General features: G+C 48.4%; 1 protein-coding gene across 4 annotated transcripts in view; it reads left to right on the forward strand.

The window, feature by feature from the left end:
- Window positions 1–1,516: 1,516 nt before the first annotated feature.
- D2hgdh (D-2-hydroxyglutarate dehydrogenase) overlaps window positions 1,517–12,053 on the forward strand; it is a 22,433-nt gene continuing 11,896 nt past the window's right edge. The window contains exons 1-6 of one of the 4 annotated variants that reach the window (XM_021168980.2): window positions 1,517–1,603; window positions 2,574–2,917; window positions 5,458–5,515; window positions 6,020–6,159; window positions 8,356–8,549; window positions 10,841–11,009. In XM_021168980.2, the coding sequence (XP_021024639.1) occupies window positions 2,584–2,917; window positions 5,458–5,515; window positions 6,020–6,159; window positions 8,356–8,549; window positions 10,841–11,009 (895 nt within the window). In that variant the 5' untranslated portion in view covers window positions 1,517–1,603; window positions 2,574–2,583. The other 3 variants (XM_021168973.2, XM_029479329.1, XM_029479336.1) reach the window with 3 other exon arrangements.

Here is a 12,053-nt window from a genome sequence, read left to right on the forward strand (position 1 = left end):
GGGAGGGTCATATGGAGGTATTTTCTCAACTAAGATTCCTTCCTTTCAGATTACTCTAGCTTGTGTCAAGTTAACAGAACTGTCCAGTACATTGACAGTCTTGATAACTTCTAAATACCCTTAGTGGTCTATGGAGTATGGGCCAACTTGGTAGAAACAGCCCAGTAGAAGCCTCTGGAATGTCCTTTCAACCAGTATGTGTTAACCATGTCCCAATGCCCCTGTCTGATAAAGCAGGGAGGGTGAGCAGACCTGAGGGGATTGCTCTTCTGGAGGTACAGCCGTAGCTTGATCCCTCCCAGCACACACTGTGTAGCTGTTGACCCCTAAATGCTGCATTCTCTTTTCTTTTTGGTTTCTCTGTGTAGCCCTGGTTGTCCTGGAACTTGCTCTGTAGACCAGGCTGGCCTTGAACTCAGAGATATCTGCTAGCCTCTGCCTCCCAAGTGCTGCGATTAAAGGCGTGCGCCACCACCACCCAGAATATTCTTTTATCCAGTTTGCAAGGACTACCACAGTGCCTTGGCTTTTAGTTGGCAAAGCACCACTATACCTTTCTGTTCTTGCCTCAGCTTCAGGAGCCTCATGCTCTTCCCTGGTGCAGAGATTAAAAGTAATTATCTTAACATCTTAAAGAATGTACTTCCAGGCTTGTTCCTCGACAGGAAACGGAAGTGGGTAAGTTGGGAGAAGTGATAGTTTCTGGAGCTGCCCCAGGAAACTGGGAGATGAACCCTGTTTCAGATACCAAGTCTGTCTAGCCAGCAAAATGGAAACTACTGGGGTTATTTATAGCTGAATATAGCTGGGGGATGCTGAAGTAACAGAATAATTGCAAGAAATAGCAATTACCTGTTACCTAGGGCTGGGAGTTGAAGGGAGACAGTATAATTCAGACTCAGCCCAGGAAAACTACTGCTGGGCTGCAGCTCTGTGCCTTGGATTTGCCAAAAGTTACTGCTGAACTGCCTGAGGACTGGGTGGCTGGGCCTGGCCCCAGGAGGTCAGGGATGCTCTGTAGAGCTGGGCTGGCCTTTGTGGTCTCAATGGTTAAGTCCCAGCCTCGGGCTTTTGTTGTTTCTTGAGGGTTGGGCAGAGTCGTGTCTGCTGATGGAACAGTGACTCTAGGTGAGACGGAAGCCCTGGGAAGACAGAGGAAGAGGGCAGAGATTCGTAGGATCGATAGAAGTCGGAGGGAGACAGAAATGCCTGGGGAAGAGAGGAGCTTCTAAGGGTGACAGTGGCCCCTGCGGAAAGAGCCACAGTGAACTGAAGAAGTGGCCACTTATCTTTTGGGGCTAGTCGGGTGGACCACAATGGGGCCAGTTGGGAAAAGTGCGTGGAGTTGGATTTTGGTCAAAGCAGGATACTCGCCACTTTGGGACCTGGGGGGCACTCAGGTTGGGACCGCAGGAGCACAAACAAGGCCGAAGGTCTGGGAAGGGCGGGGCACACTCAGCAGGGTGGAGTGAGGTAGGAAGGGCGGGCTGACACACATGCGCAGTCTCTCGCTCCACCTCTCTAGTTCAGGCCTACGGTTCAGCAAGGGTGGGAAGCAGGGTGCGGGTGCGGACTCGGTCTTTGCACTCGGACGGAAGCTAGGGTGCGTAGTGGGCTAGCTGAAGTTCCCGGGTGGAGGGCGCTGGTGTCTGGGTCTGTGCAGTCCGGGCTGTGGCCTGTCAAGTGATTGCACAGGTCAGGTGTGAGTCGGGATTGCCGGCAGGGCGAACCTACTTGCAACGCTTCTCACCTACACCCAAGGGCCGTGTGGGCAGGGAATGCAAATAATTGGTCCTCCTTGACGTCACAGCACATGGCGCTTGCGCATGCTCTGCGCATGTCGTGTGTTTTTCCGCCTCAGGTAAGGCGGTAGAAGCAGCCAAATAGAGCGAGCCTTCAGGTGGAAGACGGCCTCTTCTGGATAGCTACCAGTGTGCGGGCCGGTTTCCTTCCCTTCCCTTTTTAAAGCCATTTTTGTTGATTACCCAAGTTTTGTAAAACTGGTGGCAGAGTATTACGTAAAATGTAAAATTCGCCTTTCAATTGTGTTTGGGTGCACAATTCCGGGATACCTTCCTTTTTCGTGCAAAAGTTAAAATACAATGAATGCCTGGCGGTGCCCAGCACCGCCCATAGGTATTCACATAGTGGAGTCTCGGGACTGTAATACTGCAGGGCGAAACATTAAGAACCGAACCCTCCTAAGACTCTAGTCCTCTGCATCCTGCAGCCCCAAGCCGCCCTGTTCCTCTAGGCCAGCGAGTCTCAACGTTCCTTGACACTGGGACCCTCGAGTTTCCGTGAACCCCAACCATAAAACGTTTTCAATGCTACTTCATAACTAATTTTGTTACTGTTATGAATCACAATGTAAAAAAATCTGATGTGCATTATGTCTGATATGTGACTTTCCCAAGGGGTCGCGACCCACAGGTTGAGAACAGCCGCTGTAGGCGGCTTTGTGTAGGTGACTTCAGATGGGGTGCAGAGGTTATTGTGGGGCTTTCTCATTGCTTCATTGCTTACGAGTCGCAAATTCAATCTCTCCCCCTCCCCCCTAACCCCTTCTCAAGAGCAGGAACAATGGTGCTCCCTCTAGTGTCCAGATGGTCTGCAAGGGTCCTCTGGGCATCTCCAGGATGGAGGAGGACCTACACCCAGAGTGCTTGTGTGGGGTTGAAGTGGCTGGGTTGCCCTCGGGGTGTGTACAGCCCCTTGGCTCGCAGAGCGTACTCCGAGGTAGCTGGCAGCCCAGAGGTGACGCTGACCCCTGAGCGATATCCGGTGCAACGGCTGCCGTTTTCTACTGTGTCCGAGGAGGACCTGGCTGCATTTGAATGCATCATACCTGGCAGAGTTATCACAGATCCAGAGCAACTGCAGACATGCAACGTTGACTGGCTGAAGACCGTCCGGGGTGAGTCAGGACGTGGGCGAGGGGAACAGATTCCTTGTCCGCTTGCCTCACATCCCGTTGATGACACCACCAAGGTCTTCTGAGAATAAAATCGGCAGATTAAAAGGTGTAGCACTTGGCTAAAGTGAGCACTTGTGGACACGGCTGCCTGCATCTGCTCAGCTTCTTCTTAGCTGGCTCTCACCAAGGGCATCTCTTCCAGTTCTAGAAGCCTAGAGAGTCCGGAAGCAGGTGTGTTCTCTGCAGACTCTAGGAGAGAGTCCTTCTTGCTACTATGAACTTCCGGTGACTTCAAGGTGTTGCCTGAAGTCTATTGCCTCTTCTATTTTGTTTTTTGTTTGTTTGTTGTGGTTTTGTTTTTTTGTTTTTTTTTTTGTTTTTTGTTTTTTGTTTTTTTGAGACAGCATTTCTCTGTGTAGCCCTGGCTGTCTTGAGACTCTCTCTGTAGACCTGGCCTCCCTCAAACTCACAGAGATCCACCTGCCTCTGTCTTCTGAGTGCTGGAATTAGTGTTTGCCACCACCATCAAAGGGCATCTTCTTTTGTCTTTTAAAAAGACAGAAATGTGTGTGTGTGTGTGTGTGTGTGAGAGAGAGAGAGAGAGAGAGAGAGAGAGAGAGAGAGAGAGAAGAGAGAGCGCACAAATGCTCTTGGAAGCCAGAAGAGAGTATTGGACCTCCTGGAGTTACAGTCATAGGTAGTTGTGAGCCATCTTATGTGGGTGCTGAAAATAAAACTGGGGTTCTCTGCAAAAGCAGCAAGCGCTCTTAATCCTTGAGCCATCTCCAACCTGCTCTTCTATCTTTTAAAAATATATTATTTATTTAATATATACGAGTACACTGTAGCTGTCTTCAGACACTCCAGAAGAGGCATCAGATCCCATTACAGATGGTTGTGAGCCACCATGTGGTTGCTGGGATTTGAACTCAGGACCTCTGGAAGAGTAGTCGGTGCTTTTCACCGCTGAGCCATCTCTCCAGCCCCCTCCTCTTCTATCTTATAGAAACTCTTGTCAGTGTATGTAGGGTCCACTTAGTTCAGGATGATCTTAATATGAGATTTTTTTTTTTTTTTTTTTATTTAAGGGATGTGTATGTATACTTGTGAGAGTGGATTTGGGCAGTTGGATGCAGTACATGTGGAAGCCAGAAGGTGGCGGTGGTGTTGGATCCCCTGGAGCTTCCAAATGTGGATTCTGGGACCAAATTCTAGGCCCCTGAACTGCCCTTACCTAATCAGCCATCTTCAGCTCTTATTCTGTCAAGAGCCTATGTCTGTATTGGACGTGGAGCGGGAGGGGCTCCTGTCCCTGTGGGTAGCCTTTCTCTGGCTTGGCTGGGGCCTTTTCAGCTAGACTTTCCTCTTGGTTTGGCATTTCTCTGGACTGTCTTGGTGGTTTCCAGCCCCTTGTTCCTTGTTTTTTTTTGTTGAGCCCATTAGCCACTAGCTCCTCATTTTATCAGTGTCTACTTAGAAAGGTCTACGTGTATCACAGGAGTGGACTCTTTCTGTTGTTACACTGCCTACTATGAGCTGGGCACCTGGTTGTCTGTTGGGAAACCCATTGCAGACTTAATTTCTCACTCAGTATTCACAGCACTGAGCTCGTTCATGCAGGATGGCTGAACACCCTGAACACAGCCAAGAGAAATGTCCCTGGTGACCAGGGTCCCTGAGTTAGGACAGCCAGCCTACTCAGAAAAGGGGTTCTTCTGATAGGAAGCAGTATGCCTTTCAGAATCACCAAGACAGGAGATGTGTAGAGCTTGAGTCTTAGGGTGACATGGTGAGAGAACAAAGCTGCACCACAATGCCTCTGCAGCCACCACTGCCTTAAGATATATAGGGATGCTGGGAAGTAGAAAGAAGCTTGATCCTCATGGGTGGCTGTGGTAACCAATGCTGCCCCAAGCTTTAAGGGGCTCCCACTGGGCATCAGACAGACTAGGGCAGTAAACAGTGAAGAAGGCATGAAAGGCCTAGAAAGGAGAATCGGTTTGGGGGGACAGGTAAAAGTGAGTGGAACAATTCAGGAAGAAATCTGGTCTCCACTGGAACCTATGATAAGGTGGACAGATAGATCTGTGAGTCATGTTTTCAGCCACTGTACTAGTTGGTTAAAGAAGGAGAGTCTGTGTTAAAACCAACATGCAGTTTGAGGAACACCAAATGTTTCCAAGTCACAAGGGATTCTTGAGTCTGCAGAGAAGCCCACCAGAGCTCATTGCACATTGATGCTGAAACCACCGTCCCTCCCACAAGGCCAGGTGGGGAGGGGCCATTGGCTCTACCAGTTGCTGTAGCAATCCAGCTGTTGCATGTTTCCTAGGTAGGTCAGGACCCTCTGACATCTTCCTTTTGTACTTGAGTGGCTGTGGGTCTGGTGGCCATGCTGGTCACCTCACTGAGGAAGAGCAAATGCCGCAGAGGACATTCTTTTGGATAAACTACAGTGGGGGGTGGGCATGGGAGGAGGAAGGATTGTGACTGGGCCACTTTCCTCCACATTGGCTGATAAGTCTATTCCGTTGTTGCAGGTTGTAGTAAGGTGTTGCTGAGACCCCAGACTTCAGAGGAAGTCTCCCAGATTCTTAGGTAAGAAGATGTCTGCAGACAGGGTACCATGGGCTACATTCATACCTACCCCTTAGAAGATAGGAGGTTGAAGGCATCCCTTTCTCTGGAACCACATCTGTAAGAATACCAGCTGTAGGATGCGTCACAGGCATAGGCCCAGGGCTGGTGGGTTGTGCTCAGAACTCAGGATGCTGAGGAGGGGGTGAGGTTTGTGGAGATATAGATGGTGTGCTGACTCTTACAAAGACTATGAGAGCTTTGAAGGTACTAGAATTAGGTCACGTGAACCACTTCCACAAGACCCTGAGACAGTGTCAGCTTCTCTTCCCCTAGCTTTGGGATAGATTCTCTCTTAGACTCTTCATGGGGTACCAGGGAAGAACCCCTGTCAAAGCTGTAGCAGAAAGGCCTGGGAAGGAGATCTGGTTGGGGAGACTAGTGTCAGCTTGGTAGCATGTCCTTTGGGGTTAATTGTATGAGCATAGGCATTCTGGCTTGCTATCGACACTATTTTTGTCCCAGGCACTGCTACAAGAGGAACTTGGCTGTGAACCCACAGGGCGGGAACACTGGCATGGTGGGTGGCAGTGTCCCTGTCTTTGACGAAGTCATCCTGTCCACTGCCCTGATGAATCAAGTCATCAGCTTTCATGATGTATCTGGTAAGCTTGTGTGTGTTTGTGTGTGTGTGTGTGTGTGTGTGTGCGTGTGCTCCAAACTCCTCTGTCTGTCCTACCGCCAGATGAGGTTGTCTTTCCTTGGTAGCACTAAGACAGTGGTTAGGCTAGAAATGCATTCATACATTTGTGTGTGCTCACGTGTGTGAGGTCCTGACTGGGACCTTATGGTGACCTTTCCAGCATCTATAGGTTTTCCAGGTCTGGGAGGCAGCGATGGAGGCATTGATGGTTGTGGTGACAGAAGTTGTGATTGCTGGGGCAAAAGAAGCTGACTTTTGGTAATATTTACCTTTCTTAAATTCTTGGTTATTCTGGGACCAGAAGCCAATGGCTTCAGGCAGTTAGTACCTGCAGCTTAACAGCAAGGAATTAGGTAAAGGACTTAGTGCTCGTGCTCCTTTCCCTGGCAAGGGAGCTCTTGACTCTGTTTGAACCAGAGAGAAAAAGAAAAGAAAAGATGTCTCTTACACAGACACATATACACGAGGCCTCTGTGTGTGTGTGTGTGTGTGTGTGTGTGTGTGTGTGTATGTGGTAAAGTGGAAAATGGCCGCACTCGGATGGATGGATGGATGGATGGGTGGGTGGATCGCTGGATGGATGGGGCAGAATTCCCCAAGCCACCAACTTTATCTCTTTTCTCTGGCCTTTTTTTTTTAACCTTCTTTGTCAAAAGTTTTTTGGAAAATTACCTCACAGATAAAATATTACACAAAAGGGGAACTATAGAAGCATGTTGATATTAAATTTAAGGCAATGTTTCATTCTGTAAGCTCATTAAAAGTTCAAAGCAAGAGTTTCACATGGCCTTGCCTTATCATAGAGCACAACTGTGGCTTTATCTTTGCACCTGATCTAGAATGAGTGTTTTTCTTTGATCACAAATTTGTTCCAAGCCTATTGCTCATTTTAGTATAATTATGAAAAAAAGAGATTTATTTATTATTATATGTAAGTACACGGTAGCTGTCTTCAGACATACCAGAAGAGGTCGTCAGATCTCATTACAGATGGTTAGGACTCACCATGTGGTTGCTGGGATTTGAACTCATGACCTTTGGAAGAGCAGTCAGTTCTTTTAACCACTGAACTATCTCTCCAGCCCTCATTATATTTCTTTGTTTTTTTTTTTTAATTAGGTATTTTCCTCATTTACATTTCCAATGCTATCCCAAAAGTCCCCCATACCCACCCCCCCTCATTATATTTCTTATTCAGCCTTTTCTTACTATGATGAGAAGTGGGCATATTCTATTCTCGATTCTAACTTTATTACATCTTTCTCGAAAATAACTAAAACCATCTCTTCATCCTAAGATTATTTGAATCAAATTAGGAATTGTATAAAACCATTAATTCATCTAAACAGCATGAATTCATGACAGTTCATCTTTATGTTGACCTGCAGGAAGACTGCTCAATAGGGTGGGCTAATGCCCAGGAATCCTTAGCTATGTAAGAGTGACAGGAAAGGCATATCAGCTGCAAGAAGCCATCCTGAGATGAAGTCTTTTGGGACCTTGCCTCTCAGAGCTCACCCATCTTTGGCCATGCAAAAAGGTGGGTCACCTCCAGGAAGGTCACCTGCTAGTCTTAGCCTTTCTAGATGGCTCCTGTCAGGCACAGAACTGGCAGCTGTGTCAAGGACATCCTCTGTGTGCTGTAAGTCACTAGGTGGCTTTCACAGTGGGCATATCACACAAGTCCCATTTGCATCCAGTCTTTGCGGTAGCAGTTCTTCCTGGACATGTATGGCCAGACAGTGGCACCCGTGAAGGGGCTTCCTAGCTTTTCTTCAGTACCAAGGCTGGATAGCTGTGTAGAGGACTGCTGTCTGCAGTTGTCAGCAACACTCTCAACACCAAAAAGCATGGAAACAGTGTAACTCAGGAGCGCAGTGCTCCCCATGCTGAGGCACTGCTGTGTCACAGACCTTTCTTGTCCTCTCTCCTCTGAACCATGCAAGAAGATTCTCCTCCATTTTTGCCCTTCTGATTTTTCTTGTTTTATATTGTAATCTCAAAGGACCAAGTGTTTTGATTTTGTCTAGAAGGAAGAGATGGCTCCGTGGAGAACATTCCTTCTGGGAGGTTCTTACCTACAAGGGAGTTCTCAGCAGTGAGTTCTCATACCTCTAGAGTTTCCAGAGGTTGTTGGTAACTCAGTCGCCCTTTGTAGGAATCCTGGTTTGCCAGGCAGGCTGTGTGCTGGAGGAGCTGAGCAGGTACGTGCAGGAGCGAGACTTCATCATGCCACTGGACTTGGGAGCGAAGGGCAGCTGCCACATCGGGGGAAATGTGGCAACAAATGCTGGTGGCCTGCGATTCCTGAGATATGGCTCCCTTCGAGGGACTGTCCTGGGCCTGGAAGTGGTGAGCCAGATTCCAAAGGGGTGCAAAGCCTGCCCCGGGGGTGTCCTAACTTCAATCTGAGGCTGCTGTCTTGGCAGTCGTATAGAATGTGAGGTTATATTGTTGTGTATACATCCATTCCAGGTTAGGAAACCCTATTGTAATGGTTTCGGAGTCTAGGAGCTTCAGGGACATGTGGAGTTCACAGAGGAGCCACCAGGGGGCACTTTTCTCAGGCAGTGATGCTCTCCTTGTACCTGACTTTCAGAAATTGGAAAATAAAGGTTAGCTAAGGCCAACTTGGTGTGGAGTTACACGTGCCAGCTCACCTCCAGGACCCTTGGATCCCCTTCCCTGAGCCCTGTTTCTTACTGATGCTGGCAGAAGTAACTAGAGGGAAAAAAGGTTTGCTTTGACTCACTCTGAGAGGATTCAGTCCATCAAGGCTGGGACAGGATGCTGTCAGGAGAGGGAGGGAGCTGGTTACATTGTGTCAGGAGGCAGAAAGATATCAGTTCTGGCTCAGGCTATTTTAGTCAAGCTGGGGGCTGTTGATGTCTACTTTTAAGATAAGTTTTTCTACTTCAGTTAAATATTTCTGGAAACACCCATATAGACACCACAGGCCTAGTGCTTCCATGGTCCTCTCCCCAACCTCTTCCCCCTAATTCTTTCCTCCCCTTTTCTCCCACCCCCATCTGTATATTTGTGTGTGTGTGTGTGTGTGTGTGTGTGAGAGAGATGCTGAGTGTCTTTTTTTTTTTTTTAAGGTATTTCTGGCAAATGGGTCCAGTCAACACTCAGCTTTTAAAGATTTATTTATTTATTTTATGTATATGAGTACACCATTGCTCTCTTCAGACACTCCGGAAGAGGGCATCAGATCCCATTATCCCATATGGATGGTTGTGAGCCACCATGTGGTTGCTGGGAATTGAACTCAAGACCTCTGGAAGAGCAGTCGGTGCTCTTAACTTTGAGCCATCTCTCCAGCCCCCCCTTTAAAAATATTTATTTATTTATTATATGTAAGTACACTGTAGCTGTCTTCAGACACCCCAGAAGAGGGCATCGGATCTCATTACCAAAGGTTGTGAGCCATCTGGTGGGTACTGGGATTTGAACTCAGGACTTTTGGAAGAGCAGTCAGTGCTCTTAACCCCTGAGCCATCTCTCCAGCTTTTCTTTTTCAAAGATTTATTTATTATTTTACATAAGTACACTGTAGCTGACTTCAGATGCACCAGAAGAGGGAGGGTCTCAGATCTCATTACGGGTGAGCCCCCTTGTGGTTCCTTGGATTTGAACTCAGGACCTTTGGAAGAGCAGTCAGTGCTTTTTTTTTTTTTTTTTTTTGGTTTTTCGAGACATTGTTTCTCTGTATAGCCCTGGCTGTCCTGGAACTCACTTTGTAGACCAGGCTGGCCTCAAACTCAGAAACCTGCCTGCCTCTGCCACCATGCCGGGCTGCAGTCAGTGCTCTTAACCCCTGAGCCAGCTCATAAGCTCTAGCCCTGGCTTTCTATGAGGCTGCTAGAAATCAGGACTCAAGTTCCCTGTGCAGCTTTTTTTTTTCCCACTGAACCGCCTCCCCTGCTCCTGGTTTTCTATTGGTAAAGTCGGCAGTGAAGACTCACTCACTTTATCACTTCTGCTGCTGGGTGTTAAGGGTAGAGCCTCTGTCCTATTTACTAGGTTACCAGGGCAAATGTAAAACTATGCCTTATCCAGCAAGTCCCGATGTCTCAGTAGTTCTGTTTTCTGGTTGGTTATCTATTATTATTATTATTATTCTGACTTGAAATCCTAGCCAACAAACCTCAGGTAGAATTTCAATATGGGAACCAACAGTTAGCAATGCCTTTATGACCGAGGGCCCTGAAGGCAGGCAGGGCTGTTCTCTGCTGTTGAGTCCTCCCAGCTGTGCTCCCCCTGTCTCCTGCTGTACTCCTTGCTCTTCTTAGCTGTGCTCCTCACTCGCACCCACTCCCTGCCCTCTGCAAGTGTGCACTCGCCTTGACCGGGTTTTCCACCCGCAGCCAGACAGTGAACTCCTTGGCTTTAGGTTTGGTCAGAGGAGCCTTGTTCTAGCTGGGGAGAAGTCATCCTGAGCCTGGTTATCCCACTCCAGGTTCCATTCCTTCCCAGGCTTCACTGTGACTCAAATAGGGGTGGCACGGGCAGGGTGGGTGAGGCTTTATGGCTGGCTACTTTGTGTGTGTGTGTGTGTGGGGTATTTGGAGTTGGGTCAGCATTTCCAGAGAAGGGAAGGGTGGCTGGTGTAGGAAGGCCCATCTCTTTCCTCTTGCCAGGTACTTGCTGATGGGACCATCCTGAACTGCCTGACGTCTCTGAGGAAGGACAACACAGGCTATGACCTGAAGCAGATGTTCATTGGGTCAGAGGGCACCCTGGGAGTCATCACTGCTGTGTCCATTGTGTGCCCACCCAGGCCTAAGGCTGTGAATGTGGCTTTCCTTGGTAGGTCCTTCAGTTTGCTTCTGAGCCAGCTAGCAGAGAGTGGGAGTCGGAGTGAGGGTGGAAGGAGAAGACCCCATGGCTCCATGTCTCTCTGCTTCCTGTCGGAGGACATCTGGGTCCTGGCCCTCTAGGTGTCCAGAGTGTAGCCTGAACCAAAAGTTACGATTGTTCCTGGTCAGAACACACTTCACTCTTACAAAATTGAGATTTTCTTCTCTGTCCCACCACACTTGGATTTAAAAAGTATGTTGTGTGTTCCTGAGAGAGGCAGAGGCATAGCAGTAATTTCTCTGGGGCAGTGGGCCTCTCTATCTTGCTCTCTGTCTCTCTGTCTCCGTCTGTCTTTCCCTCTTCCCCCTCTCGTCCCCTCTCTTTCTCTCTCTCCCTCTCCCTCTCTCTATCTCTCTCTGTCACTCTTTGTCTCTGGTCCCCCCCCCCCCCCACATCCATCCCTATCTCCCTCTCCACAGTTGGCCGTAGCCTCTCCGTACATAGGGCCCTCACAGCATTCCACTTTCCTTTTCTCTGCAGCTGACGTGAAGCCAGCTGTGGCTCCTGTTTTTCTCTTACCTTCTTTTTGCATTGCTATCTGCCCTTCTGTCCGAAGCTGACTCATTTCAGCTAAACTGAGTGAGTTCTGGAGGGAGCTGGCATGTGTGACTCACCAAATCCCAGCAGAGCAGGCTGGAGGTCTGATGGTCTCTTTCCAGTTAGTGACTCCTATTGTGCCCCTTTATTCTATTGATTGATTTATTTTAATTTGTGTGGATGTATAGGTACATATTTATATGCATGCTTGTAAAAGTCAGAGACCAACTTTGGGTATTGTCCCACCTTGTTTGACACAGGGCTCTTTGTTGTTCTGGCAATCATTGATTAGACTAAGCTAGGCGGCCAGTGAGGCCCAGGAATCCACCTATCTTTCCTCAGGCAGGAATTCAGGATGTGCACACTGTGCCTAGTTTGGCTTTTCTTTTTCTCTTCTCTTCTCTTCTCCTCTCCTCTCCTCTCCTCTCCTCTCCTCTCCTCTCCTCTCCTCTCCTC

The sequence above is a fragment of the Mus caroli genome, chromosome 1 (assembly GCF_900094665.2).
Source record: "Mus caroli chromosome 1, CAROLI_EIJ_v1.1, whole genome shotgun sequence".
Taxonomy (NCBI): Eukaryota; Metazoa; Chordata; class Mammalia; order Rodentia; family Muridae; genus Mus; species Mus caroli.